The sequence below is a fragment of the Sphaeramia orbicularis genome, chromosome 13, assembly GCF_902148855.1.
Source record: "Sphaeramia orbicularis chromosome 13, fSphaOr1.1, whole genome shotgun sequence".
Classification (NCBI taxonomy): domain Eukaryota; kingdom Metazoa; phylum Chordata; class Actinopteri; order Kurtiformes; family Apogonidae; genus Sphaeramia; species Sphaeramia orbicularis.
In genome coordinates, this window is record NC_043969.1 from 26191624 (window position 1) to 26210803 (window position 19180).

At 38.2% G+C, this 19180-nt stretch overlaps 1 protein-coding gene across 3 annotated transcripts in view; it reads right to left on the reverse strand.

Annotated features, from left to right (window-relative positions):
- Nucleotides 1-19180, reverse strand: part of arhgef12a (Rho guanine nucleotide exchange factor (GEF) 12a) — a 39904-nt gene that overhangs the window by 8813 nt on the left and 11911 nt on the right. For 2 of the 3 annotated variants that reach the window (XM_030151671.1, XM_030151670.1), the window contains exons 2-25: nt 14330-14350; nt 13506-13597; nt 11534-11599; nt 9029-9127; nt 7828-7877; nt 7597-7654; nt 7291-7463; nt 6923-7000; nt 6414-6533; nt 5848-5955; nt 4587-4721; nt 4352-4453; nt 4087-4197; nt 3888-3986; nt 3678-3720; nt 3260-3365; nt 2584-2721; nt 2433-2465; nt 1685-1799; nt 1486-1591; nt 1204-1407; nt 981-1119; nt 850-882; nt 607-758 (exon numbers count right to left, since the gene is read on the reverse strand). In XM_030151671.1, coding sequence (XP_030007531.1) covers nt 607-758; nt 850-882; nt 981-1119; nt 1204-1407; nt 1486-1591; nt 1685-1799; nt 2433-2465; nt 2584-2721; nt 3260-3365; nt 3678-3720; nt 3888-3986; nt 4087-4197; nt 4352-4453; nt 4587-4721; nt 5848-5955; nt 6414-6533; nt 6923-7000; nt 7291-7463; nt 7597-7654; nt 7828-7877; nt 9029-9127; nt 11534-11599; nt 13506-13597; nt 14330-14350 — 2381 coding nt within the window. The remainder of the gene's footprint in view (nt 1-606; nt 759-849; nt 883-980; nt 1120-1203; nt 1408-1485; nt 1592-1684; nt 1800-2432; nt 2466-2583; nt 2722-3259; nt 3366-3677; nt 3721-3887; nt 3987-4086; nt 4198-4351; nt 4454-4586; nt 4722-5847; nt 5956-6413; nt 6534-6922; nt 7001-7290; nt 7464-7596; nt 7655-7827; nt 7878-9028; nt 9128-11533; nt 11600-13505; nt 13598-14329; nt 14351-19180) is intronic. The other variant, XM_030151672.1, reaches the window with a different exon arrangement.

Genomic DNA, 19180 nt, shown 5'->3' on the forward strand with positions numbered 1-19180 from the left:
GTGAGGTAAACGCATCAGATTTAATAGTCTGAGCAGGACACACATTAGCTAGATGGTGGAAGCACAATCAAAACAGTTACAATGGTAAAATGTCATACAACACCGAGATATGAAGGAGGAAACATTAAGTAAACCAATAAAACATCGAAATATTTTCCAGATGATTTTACTGATAGAATGAACAAAAAATCTTAAAAGCAAAAGTAGATGTAATTATATTGGGGGTATGACCATTACATTGATAAAAAACTGTAAGCGATCATTATTAATGTTGTCATGTTAGAATTGTTACTAATGATAAATATCGTTTTACCACTTTGTTCTGACAATTCTGGCCAGAAAATGCCAGCAGCTTCACTTTGTTTGATGGTTTGTGGTGTCTAGTTTTTCAGAGCTGTGTGTGAAGCATCATTTGACATCAGGTCTGTTGGAATAAGCCTGCCACTGGATGACTGGATGAGCTACTGAACTGTTAGATTAGGATTGCTGTATCCTTGACTTAGCAGCACCCAATGGTATAATGACTGTATTAAATAATTTCTTATGCCCCCTCAAGGCCTAGCCCTGCGGGACAAAATGAAGCACTTCAATACAATATGTTCTCACCGTTGATGACTTCCTGTCTCTTGATTTCATGAGGCCTGAGACTTGCTAGAACCTCGCGCCCAACCAGCTGCTGCCAATTGAGGGGGTCATGTTCTGAGTCTGTCCCCTGGTCATCTTCGCTCTGGACGTCAACCCCACCCAGACCCTCAAGCCTAGGCAAGAAAAACATCTCAGATTAAGCTCATTCCTTTTCTAAAATTGTCACCTTGGCTTAAGTTTAAGAAAAAGATCAGATATTCTAACCTTCTCATGGCCTTTGGTGTTCCCTCATGGACTCTGCGAAAAAATATTCGTGAAGACACCCAGAATTAACTTAAGCATTCTTACTTCAACAAGGTCCATGAGTATTAGTTTGAATGACATTGTATACAGACCTGTCACCCTCTCTGTCGTCCTCCTGCAGTTGGTCCAGGCTATAAAGGTCCAAGTGCGCAGCAGGGTATGGTAACCCATCCAGTGGATCGGATTGGAGTCCATCACTTAGCCTGGAGGGACCTGAGGTTGGAGTCCCACCTGAGAAATAAATAATAGTTTAGAAACCACATCACCTAGTTTGCAACACACTGATGAATGAAAGTTAGTAGTTGTGTAGCTTACTCATATCAGTGTCTCTGCTACTGTCTGAGCTGTAGGTGGCGCTGTTTGGGGACGAGGTTGTGACAGACGATGGGTGCATAAGTTCTGAGCCCTCGCTTGATTGGCTGACTCGAAGGCGACCACCTTCCATGTGCTCACTTGCCCCGAGTGTAGGCTGAGACAACTGTTTCTGAGGCCTGGGGCGACCATCGAGGGCTTTACCCACTGAAAGCAACAGAGATTCATGTTAAAACTTCTATAAAACTTTTGAAATTAAAATGTACCTTCTTTGTTCTGACTCACCTGATGCTGCTTCTATGCGGCTGGGCCGACGCTGAGGTCCAAGGATACTGGGAAATCTAGGTTTCTTTACCTTCTCTTCTCCCTCTTTCTCAGTCTTTATACTTTTCTATATTTCATCAAAAGGAAAATAAGACAAAGGATCAGGCAGGTAATAAAGGCACACAGGAAAGACAAGTGATAAAAGTAGTACAAAACATACCTTAATCTTGGGAAGGAAATTAATCCGGACCCATTTGGACTCCAGACTGCGAGGTTCCTTGACCCTGACACCAAGGTGCTTCATATATGTATAAATGACATACTGCATTGTAGTGCTAAAAAAAACAAAACAAAAACAAACAAAAAAACAAAAAACAAAACTTGAGTCTGGCTGTAACTCTATTTGCACTGAAACCAAGAAAACAACAGAATGTTACAATCTGAGGAGAACAAGTGTCCATATTGTGACTTGTACCATATGTCATACCAGTCCTTCTCCTACAGTTTCTACACAAACCATCTGGAGTAGGCTGCAACCATATGGCATTTCAAACAAGACTGTTTCAATCAGCCGCACTTTTGAATTATTTAATATAAACATACTGCATAAATTACATCTTTTCTTTAGAAGACCGAAGTACTCCAAACAAACAGGCTTTAATGACACTGATGTTGATCAATGTAAATGTCAAACACAAGACTTTGCAGACACTGACAGATATTTATTACTGACTATTTGAATTAACCTATTTACAAGAATGTCTATAATAACATGTGATGACTCCGATCCAGTGATTCTTACAGAAATATTCTGAGACTCACTTGAGATTGACTGCAAATGCAATGAGGCTACAGATGGTTAAAGGGGCCAAAAGAGCCCTCGAAGGCAGAAGTGATCTTCCTCATATGCTTTGAGAAACACTGATCAAATCAATCAACAAACTGCTCAGTAACGTAAGCATACATACCATTTCTCTTCCTCTGTGGTCTGAGTAGTTAACCTGCAAATAATATTAAAAAAAAACTATGAAATGAGTGTGTAGCAATGATTGAAGACATAAAACTCAGAGCATCAAAGCAGCATACTGCATGTCTGTGCATGTAGCACGTGTTGCTTACAGAATATCCTCTATCTTGGTGATGATGTTCTCGGCGTATGAGCGCTCTCGCTCCAGAGTGACCCGGTCTCTGATTCGCTCTTGGTCCAATCTGGTCAATTCTACTTCAGCCACTGTCAGGCCCATACTACGTTTCTGCCTGTATTCACCAAAAAGTTATGTTATGTGTTATTTGACAGAAAAATGTCTAAACAAAAGAAAATGTGCTAAGCTAGACTGATGTTTTCATTTTATCTGATAAGAAACTACGATTAGTTTTTAGATTAGTTTTAGGTTAGGAAAATTATCATTATCATTATTATTTTATTTTGTGTATGTGAGTGGGTGTAAGTGAGACTGTGGATCAATGTGCTTATCATGTAAACCTGTACTGTGTGAGAGTGTGGGTGTTTAAAAAGGGTGGGTATTTTTGGGTTTGTCTTACTGTAAAATGTATTGCATTATTGTTACATGTGTTATTTATTCTTTGCGCCTGGGCCCCTCTCAAAAAGCTCATTAGCTTCCCAGGGTGTCCCATTTTACATAATGGAAATGTAAAATGTAATGTTTTTACGCTTGGATCTTTTAACAGATATGTGAATTTAAAAAATGAATGAAATGAATGAACTAATCACATTTTAGAGATCTGTGGAAGATTTACAACTAGTATATAATAACAATGAGGCCAAGATATTTACCTGAAATCTTCCAGGTTTTTCTGAATGTCAGGAAGCAAAGAGTCCTGTAGTGTTTGGACATGTTGTCTGTTTATTTCCTCGGGGATCAGTTCTGTTCGCCGTCGGTCTGAAAACACATGCACATTCACTGATTCTGTGCTCCCAGTCTTCAAGGGATTATGGCCAGTGCACACTAAATATGTGCAGTTCAAGTAACATAATGCTTTCCAAACCATTAGAGCATATGATTTCTTAAAATCTCATTGTGCAAGGTTGAATAATTGATCATTTTAGAGAGAATTATATAAAAAGGATGACAAAGTTGTTCAAGGGAGCTGACTGAAGTATAACAGGGGAATGTAAGAAAAAAAAATTCCCTTTTCAAAATGACACAGGGCAAAATACCATATTCAGCAAAAGCGCACTGGGAGATACATACCGAGATCAGCAGAGATGGATTCAGGAACAGCAACTTTCAGATTCTGTAACAAAATAAAAACAGTTTTACTTGAACAAAATAAAATATTTGAAACAAGAGAACATTTTGAAGAAATCCAACAATAAATACAACAATGCAATCAAAAACACAACTTGTTCAGTTTTTGTTTTAACCTAACAGTCCACTGGTGTTCATGAGGTGTGTACTTACTGCTCCCCTGTCAATGAAGAAGCTGTGGAGGTCCATGAACACCCGCCTGGTCTCTTTGGAGTTGGTCTGCTTGTAAAGGTCAGCATAGAGGTAGCACAGCTGAAGAAGATGGGAGATAATAAAAAAAAAGTAAGCTGCAAAGTCTTCCAGGCTGCATAAAAATAGGTAATTAAGAACTTTTTTTGGAAAGATGTCTTACCACAGGAGCAGGGTCAAACTGAGAGATGACATGGTGCAAGAAAGCTGCAAGGTGGGCGGGCCGAGATTTGAGCTGCTCAATGCTGTTAAAGCTGTTACACTGGCCGTTAGTCTGAAACATAATCACCTAAATGATTAGCAATCTTGTTATCGCTACCAGGCATAAGGTCTGCAATTAAAGAGCTCCAGACTTTACAGCGGTGAATTACACTGGGTGATCTTTTGAGTGACACATGGTAGACATGCGCTGCTGTGTCGATAAATACCTGCTCCTGGTCTGAATCAAAATAATCATCCTCAGCTCCAATGATCTGTGAGACAAGTCGAGAAGATGTGGGACTGCTGACTGTGGTAGGAGACAGAGAATCCTGCAGACAAGACAGTAGCACACAGTGAACTTCTTGTTTATCATAATGGAAAATATGACCTCTCTGATCTAGCATCTATTTATGCTCCTTTTTCTGGAGGAACATTTGCTAAAGGACATAAGAATATAGGTACCAGGTCAGTAGCATCCTCTGCCTCTGGGGAGTGGCAGGAGTTGAAGCTGTTCCGTGGTGTGCTCTTAGGGCTGGGACAGGATGGCTCTTTGGGACGAAGAGTCTCTGGAGATCCAGGCCCAAATCCACGGGATATCTGGAAATGAAAGTCAAACACTATGTTCACAGTCACCTTCAAAGAAAAAGCTGTCAAAAATGTAAACAAAAACTGCCAAACACTGAGCCTGTTTACATGACCATAAAAGTCCGATAACTGGGAGTAATCGGAAAATTGTAACCGTTGGATCTAACACATTTATATGCACTTAATAATCGAAAAACCCTGGTTTAGACGCTCCACTCCATTATCGGGTTTCTGTTGGAGTATGTACACATGTAGTGATGGAGGACCTAAACTTCTTGTTATTGTCTTCCACTCATGTTTGACTACGTAACTTCCATTCTCTGCACAGGGTTCCTACAGGTTTCTACAAGTTAGATTTAAGACTTTTTAAGACTACTTAGAACAGAATCTAATGCCCATAATGCCAAAATTTGTGACTCCTTGAATTTAAGAAAAGGTATTTATTCACTCAAACATCTTGATTCCCACTGTTCTGAGTCATTTCTCACCGGGGCTGCAAAGTTAGCAATAACTGGTTCCTATTTTCAAAATAAATTGTCGGGTTGGAACTGAGTAGACTAATGTTACTTTCTTTGCAGGTTGGATATTTACCAGACACATTTAAACACAATATAGCCAACAAATTTATGGCAACATAACTTAAGACTTACCATATCAAATTTAATACCTTTTAAAGACGTTTTTAAGGTATTAAATACGGATTTGTAAATTCAAGACTTTTAAGACTTTTTAAGACCCTGCAGGAACCCTGACTATAATTCTAATGGCGTTTACACATGCACAGATGTAAAATAACAAAATAAATCAGATTAACCTGTATACATGCAGGAAGACATATGCGTATTGGGGAGAAATACAGGTGTGTTAATCCGATTTCTCATAATCAGATTACTACTGGTATGCGATAAAGCATATCAGATTATCCTGTTTACATGGTCACTTGAATAATCTGACAACTAAAGAAATTGGATAATGATCAGAGTACTGGTGTGTATGGAAACAGGCTCACGGATTTGACAGCCTAGATAAAGTAATCATAATCCAAGACTCAAAAAACCACACTGTTTATCACATAATTAAATTCATACCAACTTCATTATTAATCAGTTTTCTTTGTTGTGCTGACAGAAAAACATACCGGAGTGCTGCCCCAGGACAGGTCTGTGCTGTTGTCTCCCTTAGAGGCGAGAGTGTGCTCTGTCTCAAACATGCTACCGTCATCTGCATCTCCACCTGGAACAGCCTCCTAACATTTCACATAAACACACAGTTGTCATTAATTATGGATTAAATAACCAAGTCAAAGTTCAGCATGATTTATACAGTCATAATGACACAGGTTCTGGCAAAGTCAGGGCTAAGCAAACTTACTGTTTCACTGGTAATAAGTTATAAGTGTAAGTGCATGCATTACAACATGACAGTGCAATCTCCTGAAACATAGGCTGGTTTTTAAAATGCACAGAGACGACTAATGTACCGTCTATAAATTAAGATACCACACAGACACAAAAGAGTGGCTTCTAACACAGAGAATGCCTAATCTTCTGATAAGATTAGGATTAATGTTTTTCTGGAACAATGCTTGGATGCCCTGCACAATTCAAGGACTGCTTAGAAGTTTGATGTCGATCACTGTCCCTGGATTCTGTATTCAGCAATCTATATTATATGAATTACATAAGAGGAGGTTATTTGCGCTACCTGTGTTGCCCCAGTGGCCTTGAAGAGCTGACCCTGCAGCTGAGGAATGTGTTTCTTAGCTTCCTGGATGTCTTTCAGTAGTTTGGGGGAGGGGTTCCTGCTGTACTCCTCCTTCATTGCCTAGAACGCAAGAAGGCTAAAATCAAAACTAGAGACCAAAAGCAGCAATAACAGGTGTCCTAACATTCTACTCACATGGAATCAGACCAATAACATACATACATACACAGAGTCTGCAATAACACTGCACACAACAGGGAAACAAAATGTTTGAGTGGAAACATAACAAACATCCCCATCTACAGCAGTGATATGTTGACAAACATCAGTGGAGCCTTTCATTTTCAACACATATTAACAAAGCAGTCCTTCACATGGTTTAGGCATACACAGCTGTGCTATACAGAGGTATAATTATATTACAACTGCAAACACCTAGCTAAAAAAACTGATAATAATAGAACAATAATAGAGAGAAGACAGTAACTGACAGTGATTGTTATGCTAACCTGCAGCTCCTGCTGCTCTTTTGAGAGCAACTTTTGCAAGATGTCAACCCTCTGATTGCCGACACTGCTATTTTCATCCTGTAGGAGCAAAGAAAAAAAGTTGACTGGCATACAGAAGAAATGTTCATTACATTAAACCCCAGCTCATGGTGTATAAAGCAAATGTATTTAAAACAGTTGAACAGTCTGAGGAAAGAACACCTGACATGTGGGTGGAAAAGGAGAAAATTGGGATATCATCAAGGAGACAAACAGACAAATCCTCACAATGATGCAGAGGAGGAAGGAAGGAACCCCAGCTTTTTGTCATTAAGAGCAAAAGACTGCAAAAAAAGGTAACTACATATAAGTATGTCAAAAGAAAGTACCCATGCCAACTGTGTGGAGGAGATGCGGTCCTGAGGACTGTAGGGACGTTCTGCAGCTGGAGAGTTTGGTGAGGAAATGCTAACGCCCAACATTTCAGACTCTGCCTCAGACAGAGGGATCTGGGTGAGCCCTGGAGGGCGCCCCAACACCGTGAGGGCCACATAGGAACCCGCTGGATTGGGGAGAGAAAAAAAATATAAAAAAGAAGAGGATAAGGTAGACTTAGTCAGACTGTAGCTTTTGGTCAAATGTTTCATCAAGAACGTACAGAAACAATATTAATACACTGACAGAAACAAACTTACATTTGATAAGCTTCACTACTTCAATATGATTAGAATGTGTAACAAGGGTCCCATTAACCTGAAAAACAGATATGGTTTTATGATTATGGTTAAAAAACAATACAAAGCCAACCATTCCATCCTCCAAAACAGGAAAGTGCAGAAATACTGAATGACCAGAAGGGGGTAGTCTACAGCCTCCTTAAAGACCTGGGCCTAGAAAACAGTGACATTAGCCTCTGAACACAATACCTTGATGATCCTGTCTCCTGTCTGAACACCTGCCCGCATAGCAGCTCCATCTGGCAAACACAAAAGAAAAGAAGCATTAAAGCGACAAGAAGAGGCTTGGAAAGAAATGGAATAATTAAAATGATGGGGCATAATGGAGAAAAACACAGAAGGCATATGGCTGCATGTACAAATGCTGACATTTCTGCACAATAAATACACAACATAGCCTTGACAGACCAGATGTTGCAAAGTGACTATTTGTGTGCTATTCTGAAAGACCATAACAGTGGTTATATTACGAGAGGGACCTGTTTCACAGCTCCACCCCAAACAAAAGGATTTAGGCACGAGACGGGTTATTATGAGATCCTAGTCTGTAGGTGAAGACTGTAGTCAGCGACATAAAGCTCAGGTATTTTATAAACCCAGTATAGTTCTACTCATATACTATTTATGATTTGCTTTTGGGTTTGAAATCATATCAGAATTCAGAATTTTAACTCCTCCTAGATCAAACTAAGAATATAATCCACTATGAACAGCATGTCTAAATGTAGACGGATGGAAGTGATTGATAACATGAACTATAACCATTAAGAATAACTACAACTGACACTATACATACATTAACATTGGTTAATTTCAATAGATTTGAAGCTTACAATAAAATGAAAAACTGTGTGTATGAATTATTCAGATACAAGTAAGTACATTTCACTTTGTGTTGAGTCAGTAACAAAAGCCCAACAATATAGTTAAAGTCTGCCAAACAATAATGACAGTGCAACAAAAGTCCTTGATCAGTTCCTTCCTCTTCTGTCTCTCTGCACAACTCTAGGGGGTATGTAATATTTTCTGTGACCTGATAACAACCCACATCATCCTCTACAGACAGTGAAAGGCTACCAGGCAACACATTAATATCCTGTCAAATCCCCCGTTTAAAAAAAGACAACATGATAAAGCAGAAGCTGTAGCTGCTGTGAAACTAAGGAGGTGGAAATATATAGTCAGTGGTTTCGCTGGTGACCACTTGAAGTACTTGAATAGTGGTGGTTGTTGAGTCCCATCAACCCTTGCATCTGTGAGCAAACTATCCTGACAATCTGGTGTGAGTGAATGTAAAAAGGAGCCATGACTCTGTTATAATGGCTAAGCCCGGAACTAGGGATTGTAATAACATCTTTTTTTTCTTCCTTTTAAGTTCCAGGTCCCTTACCTTCCTTGACAAGCTGCACAAACACTGGGTTGTCACCGCTGACAGTGAGCCCAAAGCCATTTTCATCTTTCTGGATGATTACACATCGCTGGACCAGACCTGCAAGTGAGACAAATAGGACAGAAAGACATAACAGTGTCTTCAAATGTACCAGAAAGTATCCTGTGGAAATTCACTTAATCACTGAAGCCAGTGTGAACACTTAAAAAAAATTACATGTAAACATAAAAAGCACTGTGTTTAGTTATCAATGAACATTTTAACATTACATTTTACACTTGTTTTAACCACAACTATACTTTGTAAAAAAAAAAAAAAAAAAAAAAACGGCTTCAAAGTGGGATGTGGGAGCAGAGCCTCTTTTAATATATCACACTTGAACCCCATTTTAAGTAGCATAGGACTCATAAAAATGGTAAAGGTCCCTAAACAGAGTCACACACTGACCCGACTATGTGTGAAGTTACATTTCTGTAAAGTTGGTCAGAAAATTTATTTAAAAAGACATTTAAAGGAAGAATTTACCAATACTGCCAAAGTCAGATGGTTTTAAAACATCCATTCTTTTAATCATCAGCTCGTATGAAGTTATTTCTGAAACACACTGTACATCCTGTACACCTTGTTCATCTCACAAGCCACAAAGAGGAACGTTACTTTTCAGGTTCTTTATGCAGTGTTTCATTAGTCTAGACAGTGGTAGAGACATTAGATAAGCTCTAATCTCTCCTTGCTGGGCTGACAGGACAGGACACAAACGAAAACACAATGTAAAGAATGCAAAACTCTCAAATTGAGGGAAATGTTGTCTTGTGTTATCAAAAACAACTGAGTAGGTTGTTCTAATTAGTAGCTAGCTATCTTAAAATGCTCCTCTAAACTCAGACTGAATGAGCTGACCCTTGAACTGATCTGATGTTGTGTCCGAGATTTCTTGGTCAGTGCAGTTATCAATCGGAGAGGTGAGTGGATCGATAAGGGCAGTGGTCGAGTGGGGGTTGTGGAGTGGAAAGAACAGGAGCCAATACACAGAGAGAGGTTAGGGGAGGCAAAAGCCCCAGGCAGGGGGAGGGGAACTGGGAGAGGGGTTTTAGGTAGAGCTGGCGGGGCAGGGGGAAGGGAGCAGGGGAGAGGGCAGGAGTGTCAGGGAAACAGATGAAGCCATATGGGTTAAAGAGCTGGTGTGAATTTGCCTCTAGATGTTGATTTTTGCCTGTTTGTGTTTTTTAGACCACTTGGCTGATAAACTATGAGAAGTGGAAGTGCTGACATGATCCCTGATCAGGTTAATCTATCTCAGCTAATGTATTATTCAGAGGTTTACTGATCCATAATCAGCACCCTTTGGTTAAACACAAGGATATGCCCACTGGAGAAAACACTGACCTTTAATACTTGTTAAGGACCCTTAATTCCACAATCACATATAGGAGGAACTCAGGAAAAGTCGTTTAAATACCACATACAAAGGTCAGACTATTTTATTTAAGTATTAAGAATTCTTAAAATGTATTTATGTGCAATAGGCTTTTCTGTTAATGCCTGAGGATCAGACAAGACTTGGCGAAGATAAAGACTGAGAGAAAAACACCTTTGCTTTGTAAGATATGATAGTTGAGGATTATGGTGATAAACTGTGTCCTAAACAAAAGCCTATCAGGAACAGGAAATGTTAGTTCTGTCAATTCACTGCAAGTCAGGCTTAATGTATCATTTTGGTTTAGATTTAGGTCACATTATTTTAGTCTCAGGGTCTGTTGTCAGTTTGGGCGTGATCAGTGATAATTTATCTCAATGCAGTCGATCACCAGTAAACTGTAGTGATTCTGCTGATGTGTGAATTCTGAAAAGACGTCACCTTCTCTGTTTAGCTGGATACTTTAAATTTCAATCTAAACATATAAATAGAGCCTGACCGATATGGGATTTTTGGGGCCGATACCGATACTGGAGGCTTAAAAAAAGCCGATATCTGATATATTGGCCGATAACCGATATATCGGCCAATATGTGAAATAAGAACATCAATATACACAGGATATAATAGTCTTATATTAGATAATGGTGGACATGTGGATTAACAGTTGCATCTTTGTTTATCTCACAAAGATAATTTACACAACTTTAAAATGCTGTATAATAGTCTTACATTATATTTTAGTATGTGACCCGTGGAGAGCCGTGAACTGTTATTTCACACATTAGTAAACTTTCAAAGTACATTTAAACTACTCTCAAAGATGCACTGAAATGAAAACGTGTCTTATACTTCCAATAGTTTAGTTATTTCTAATGAAGGGGTTCTTTTGTTTGTACATGGCATCAACTGCATCCAAATTAGGCAGCAAGTAGCTTGGACCTCAGGACCTGACAATATCATTAATTGAATAAATTACTGCAATTTTATTATTTTTGTAAACAACATCTAGAGACAGCCACACACCAGAGTCTGAAGCATGTATAGATGCAGCTGTCACACCAGCCATTCCAGCAGGAGCATCTTACCACAGGACTCAGGCTTCCCCTCTGCTAGCACACTGCTGCTGCCACTCTTCTGTACCACCAGAGCTTCTGCTCACAGCCCCCAACCACGCAGACCACAGCGCAGACAGTACAGCAGCATACAAATACACACACACATAGACGTGACCAACACAAGGAAAGGAAACACACAAAAAAGGAAAGAGAAAATCATGAGGGAGAAACAATCATGGGAGAAGAAAAATTAAATGAACAAATAGATTGTTTAATAAAAACATAATGGTTTGGATAGGCAGGAGTGTAGCCACTGAAAGTATCCCTCTTTACAACACCTCCACTCCTGTAGGTGTCACTATAAATCAATGTGACTTTGATTCCAATTTCTGGAACTTTGTATGTGTTACTAAATCAGAATCGTAAGCAAAAGATTTTGCCTCAATAAAATTTTATATCAGGTTAATCCTGATATAATTAGGTTGTCAGTATTTTTTAGTAAAATAAATTTGGCAGTTAAATTAATCCTGAATACACTGTGATCTGCATTTATGCTGAGTAAATATGTGTGGTCCAATCAAATGAACTGGTCTGTTATCATTATTATTATTTAAGTGTCATTTTTTTCAACTGCATTATGTTTGCATTACATCACATAATCCATTATTTAAAAAAATAAAATAAAATACATATATATATATATATATATATATATATATATATATATATATATATATATATATATATATATATATATATATATATAAAGTTAATCTTAAGGCCTAGTTGCAGAGTACAAGACTACTTATGCCCATCCCTAATAAACCCAAACCACTTGAAAATCATGACGGAAAACAAGGTGCATGATATAATCTGGAAAAAGAGTTCATGCAACTAGAAGTAAAGTAAAATGGGACATACAGATAAGGACTAAATAATCCATGCAGGCATGCAAAGGTCAGGACAGAAATTCATGACATAGTGTGGATCATGTCAAGGAATAATACATGATAACCTAAAGTTGTACATTTCATTGACCCTGCAGTATCTCGCTTCACCGTCACTTTGGTTAAATGTTACGTCATTCCAAAAACACAACCCACACCATTAGAAACAGTCACAGGGAGAGATTTTTGTGTTACACAGAGGCAGACAACACACTGCATGTCTTGTGTAACCACTCAGAAAAAAACATCTTGTCTGTGTTTTGTTGCATCATACAGAGATAAGCCACTATGTGGTGCAAAGGATTTTGTGTGTTGTTTTGAATACAGAAGCTCAGTTTTATCTCGATCCTCACTGCCCTGACGGCTGACAAACATGGCAACTAGTGTCACCATATCAAACTAGTCTGTTTCTGAACCTCAACAATCTCACCCTGCAATAAACTTGAAGCGGGAGTGCAGAACAGGCTTAGAGGCCTTTCATGCCCTTCAAGTATGCTTCAAGACCACCCAAACAGTCTGAGCATACAAAACCCACAGAGCACTGATTTATGTAAAACTGCACAAAACGTGTACATTAAATATCCAGCTGCAGATTTTAAGGTTCTATAATTAAACCTTTCTGTGCTTAATAGCTTGAGGCAGCATATTCACCTAACAAACTTATAGTGTAATGGAGCTATTACTTAAACAATAAAGAATAATTACACTATTATCTGAATTAAATAAAAAAAAAAGAAAGACACAACTTCCATTCAAAATATGTTGTCGATTTCTAGAGATAACAACCAAACTGTTATCTCACATCAGACCACACAAGCATAAGGCGTAGAGCAAGGTACCTTTCACCATCACAGCATGCCAAATCATCATTAGCACATCTGTGTTATAAGACTGTGTGTATGTTAGAGAGAGAGAGAAATTGGAGACAGAGAAGCATAAGGCAAATTGATAAAGTGGTGCAATCAGATAGCAAGACAGACAGTCTGGAATACGGCTGAGTGTGTGACAGGATTGAACAGCGTGACAGGATCCAAATATGAACAAAGGTAAGTTACCTGTTGGGTCAAACTCATTGGAGGGAAGTGAGGTTTTGTCACTTTTGGGTTTCTTGTCTGGGGGGTGGTCTTTACTGAGAATGCTGCTGGTTCTTGAGAGAGAAAAAAATACATGAGAAACAGATAATCTTACTTTCAAGTGGCAGTCAGATAATAAAAGTTTTGTCCCCGATATGTTCTCCCAGATTCAGCGTGGTCTTTTATACATAGCATTTTCTATTGGCAATGGTACTATAATGAATGTGCATGGTACAGTTTTCCTGTGTAAGTACCCCCGTACTGAATGATATACTGAAACACACACAACCATCAATTGTTCACTTCAGCAATGAGAATAATGTGGCAGTAGGACCTCCTAGCGCATGAATCATGTTAAGTGTGTCTACTGTATAATGTGGCAGCCAGAGAGGATGTGGAGCCGCTTCACTGAGTGTCCTGAGAGGAGGGCCAGAGAAAGGACGCTCCTCAGAGGAGGTGCCACAAGGCCAGACTCCGGCCTGAACCTCGGCAGGCTATGTATGGCTGCCTCTGCCTATACCGGCCCCAACTGTGAAAGGCCACTGTTCTGTTCACAGTGAAAGGCAGTGATGGGCCGCCCTTAGAAGAGGGACCCCTTTGTCCCCGACTGTGTGTGTATGCATGTGTGTGTACATGAGTTAGTGGGGGAGAGAGGGTATGTTTGATCCAAACTCTGAAGACTTCTGTGTTGCTGCACACCAGGCCTAGTGAAACCTGCCTCATTTCCCTCATATGGAGTTGTATGTATGGTAACTACAGGCTAATGAAACATATGCCTCTGCAGTGAAATAAGAGAAAACTCTTACCTGTTTGCTTTCTTGGGAAACCTGCAAGGTAAAAGAGGCAAAAGATGACTGATTAATAATATATCAAAGTAACACAACAATGACACGGTTTTAATGCAATTAAATAATTAAACAAAAACTAGGATGATAATTTTTTATGATGGGTAAAAACAAGATTCCTTGCTGACAGCTTTCCCTAAGACCCATACAGTGGTAAACATGATAATCCTGATCAAACAGCAGTTCTTCAGCTGCAGATTAAAGCCTTTTCCAGGTCAAATGTCCTCTGCCTCTAAGACCTCAGCTGTGTGTTTTTGTGTCTGCGTGCCTCGATTTAGTCCCCAACACACATCATGACATGCCTGCAATAATCATATCCCAGACACATCCATGCCCTCTATCCCTCAGGGGGGCCTTTCCTGACACTGATTAGTGCCACTGAGTAACATAAAGACTAAATTATTTAGGAATACTGTCAGCACTATACTGGAACAGCGGATGTTTTCCAGGAAGTTACATATTTGTGTGTGGAGTTGCTACTTAGTAGGCCTGCTGGAATTAATTAATATTTAAATCTTAGGAGCTACTGAGCCTCTGATTCTCACTGTAGGTGTGGAATATCACCTTTAAGATCCATTTAACAGAGTCAGAGGGAAAAAAAAATACATTTTATGCTGAATTCTCTCAAAATTCAGGAAAGTGAAACATGTGTATAAGGTGTTCTTTACCCAGCAGGACCTGGAATTGCTTGTTGCTTGTCATCACCACATATTTCAAATAAGAAAAGCATAATTTGTAATTAAAATGTCCTTTAAGCCATTGAGACGCTCAATGATCTATTCCTAGACAATGGAAAAAATGAAATATTTAGATTCATATTTCTGTCATGCATGTTATGTTAGCAATATGTATGTATATATATATATATATATATATACATATATATATGTATGTATGTATGACAACACACATTATTTTTTAAAAAGTCAGAGAAATCTATGCTGTCTACTTTCTTCTGCATAAAATATATGAAACTAGAAGTACTGCACTGCGGTTATATACCCCTGTCAGTAAATCAACCTGCAGTTTTCTCTGTTGCTGCAAAGAGCTACAAATTTCAGTGTGTGCATCTGAGATCAGTGTAATTCATTATGTAACCAAATATGAATTATGGTCACGATCTCATGTTCTGTTCCTGAGTTAGGGCATTAAATAACACCAATTTCTGCAGAAAATGTCACAATTATGATGACCTTTGAACTTAGCTGATCTTTATTACACATTTTATCATGATTAGGAAATCAAATTTTTTAAAGTTATGGCTAAAAGCATGATTTGTTAAGTAAAGGTGACCTGAATGTTAAACAGGCTGGCTGTTACACAGACCACGTGAATTCAGAAGCAGATCTCTAAGCAGCAGCAGAGGGTGTGGAGTCACAGAGAGTTGAGCAAGTATAGTTAATATGCTCTGTGTAATATTTAGTGACATCTAACTGTGTACGTTGTAGTTTGCAACCAATTGACTACCACACCCAACATCCCATATGGAAGCAGCTAAAAAAAAATTCCTTGTTCCTTGGACTCTGTTTTGTCCATTCTTCTTGTCCTTTCTAATTAATGGTAATTCTGATCCAAACGCAAACATATTATAAAGGGTGATTGCACTACACTTTAATGTGGGATGCCATCAAATATAAAATGGAGTAGAAGAAAAGGGAGTGTGTTAAGACCAACTAAAAAACAAGGCTTGGTGCAAGGCAGCCAACTGATGCTGTAATATATTAATGAAAATATACTTATGAATATTCTTACAGTTACATCTTCCCAAGTTTACTGTTCTCTTTCAGCCGTTTTGTGATTTAGGTGTAATGACAATATTAGCCATGCCATTAATATGTGAGATAGTGTGTGAGAGAACACGGGTAGAAGTGATTACGGCTTTGTGGGAAAAGCTGTGTAATGCTACAGAGGAATGTGCTTAATGGATATAAAGTCACCATCTGGATGTGTAATATTTGTGTGGTTTGATGATTTTTCCATCAGTATGTGCACAGTAATTATCATGTGCCTTTCAAGTACTTGCTTCAGCCTGGTGCACAGTAGCTGCACACAGTGACACAGCCTATTTAACTGGAAAGTTGCGTTGGATATTGTTAAAATATTGAAAAGTCAGCATATATAGTAATGATATTTTGAGATATTACTAAGGGCATTCTTTAATCTGTATCTTGATTACAACTCACAATACAAGAAAATGTATTTGCAAACTCTTCTTTCTGCACAACACCTTTGTTCTAAAAGACCCTACACAGTGATAAGAATGTTCATCCCCACAAACTATTTGACTTTGACCATTGACAGCCAACATCTATCTAATCAGTCCATCCAAGTGAAGATGTGTGACAGTTACGAAAAATGTAATCAGGGAAACAACCTAAAATGAACTGCCTCCAAATAAAACTGCCACTGGTGAAAAATCATAAAAACACCTTCAGTGGCTTGAACCTTCTACTGTTAAAATCAATAATAATTGTTCTCCTGTCAAAATTTAGCTTCCATTCCATTATTATTGACTGTGCCGACAAGAAAAAAAAAAAAACAGAGAAAATGGATGATTATGTTGATAAAAACTCCAAAAAACACAAATACTTATGAATTAAACGACCCTGTACACTGATAAAATTTGCTGACACACGGTGTGCTTTACAAAACACTGAAAGAGATGTTAAATAAAGACCCTACCAAATGGACAACTTCACTGAATTGCACTAGTATTCTTCCTACTCTAAATGCACATAGTATTATAACACAAAACGCAAAGTACAACTAGACATTTCAGAACACCAGTCTTCCGTAATGGGGAGGTCTCACGACTAACTAGCCCACATTAACTCTCTTTCTCCTGGCGACAGTGTGTCCCATTCAGAGCCATGCAGGGGCAGCTGAATGGCCCGTTTATGAAAATGCCTCTGACTGTAATAAGTTCCAGAGCCTGCAGCAGAAAAAACTAGCTTTAAGTAGCTCACTCCCTTGAAACCTCTAAATTGGAGATGGAAAAGTCAGCACATAAACATACACACTAAACAGAGAAATGGGTAGCATAAGCCTAAGGATGGCAAAACTGAGTAGGCAGATGTTGTTTTTGGTTGATCATAGAGGAACAAATGAAAACGTGACAGGCAAGACAAGCTCTTCATGGCTTGGATGTTGCATCAGGCTGTCTATGTCTATGCCTGACTACTTCTGAACAAATGCTTTAAGAAATGATACTGCAGTTCTACGTGATGTTTTAACTTGTTTTATATGTTAAAACAAAATTAAAGAGAATTAAAAAGCAATGATAGTTTGGATGCATGCCATGTCTTAACTATATTTTAATGCTTTAGATCAGGCAAAGCTATTAGGAAAGTAAAAAAAAAAAAAAAAAAAGATTTCAAAAGCTAAAAAAGGATAAATACAGTACTTGCTACAAAATAAAAAGAGATGGAGTAAGAAGCATGAGTAAGAGGTGCAGAAGACTAAAAACAAAAAGATACAAAATGTAATGACATTTGTGATGACAAAGAGAGAACAGCACAGAGATGGATATATTGTAACATGATGTTTCTTAAATTATAGGTAGTGTTTTTATGTGGCAAACCTAAAATATCTGATTGCACAGAATCATGACTCCAGAAGTCTTCTGGTAGAAGTTGGTCAAAAACAAACGCACCACTCCTCAATTTCACAGCAAAAAGTCCATGGTTACCCCTAGCAACCACATCTGGATCACTACATTATTTTCAACAACTGGTTTCCCCTGCCGATGACCAATGTCCAGCGGTGTGTGTCCAGTGCAAAAATAAAATCATGCCCTCAGAAGACAATACTGTGGATGAGTGGACAACAATGTGGCTGATGTAGGGATTTTATACCAAACTACAGTAAGTAAGTACAAAGCAGTATGGTTATAAAGTGAGAAAAACAACAAAATATCAGCATCACTACAGAGTGACATCAACGACAATGGGAAGTCAAATCTGTCAAAGAGAAGCAGTGTTACTGATATAAGTAATTTGTAAAAACTACATATTGTTACATGAGTGAAAATGCTTAAGGTGTAATGATTAACTATTCAACAATGAACAGGAAATGCGTGCTACTAGCTTATCAATTTAATAGTTTGAAACCGTTTTCTGAAGGTTTAGTTTTGAAGCCTTTTCTGGGCAAAACCCCCAACCTCATCTGCTATTTTCCCCCTGATGTTAGGATTTATCAAAATGCACCATTGTGAACCAAATCAGCAAAATATCGTATTCTGCCAGTTGTAACAATGGGATGTATAACAATCTATCAGTGTTATATATGTCATGATGAGTAATTCAGATTTATTCATGTAGACCTAGGTATTCATTATTTTGGCTTGGATGTTCATGTAACAATTACTGAATTTATAATAATATCAAAGAATACATATTTTCATTTTAATAATGACTAACAATCCATTACAGGTCAACCTCTTGACTGTTGGCTGAACAAGGCAAGAGACAGCCTATTTAGCTGTTATCTCTAATTTTATGAAACTGAAATAGATATTTAGAATATAAAATAGATGCGTCCATCTCCATGCATCTATGAGGAGGTCAGCTCCTGTTATGTTTAAAAATTAGGAATATCGTGACAATGTCTGACATTTCATAGATTACGTAACAGATTATCTGAGAAATAAACAATAAATTCAGATAAATCAGATAAATGCCCCTCTTACATTAACTGCATTTCAGTTAATTAAGTTTTCAGAGTCCTCCCTCCTTTTGGAATCTCATAACAACCATTACAATAGCAAAACTCAGTCCTTTAAAGTTAAAACATATTCATATACATCCACATTAC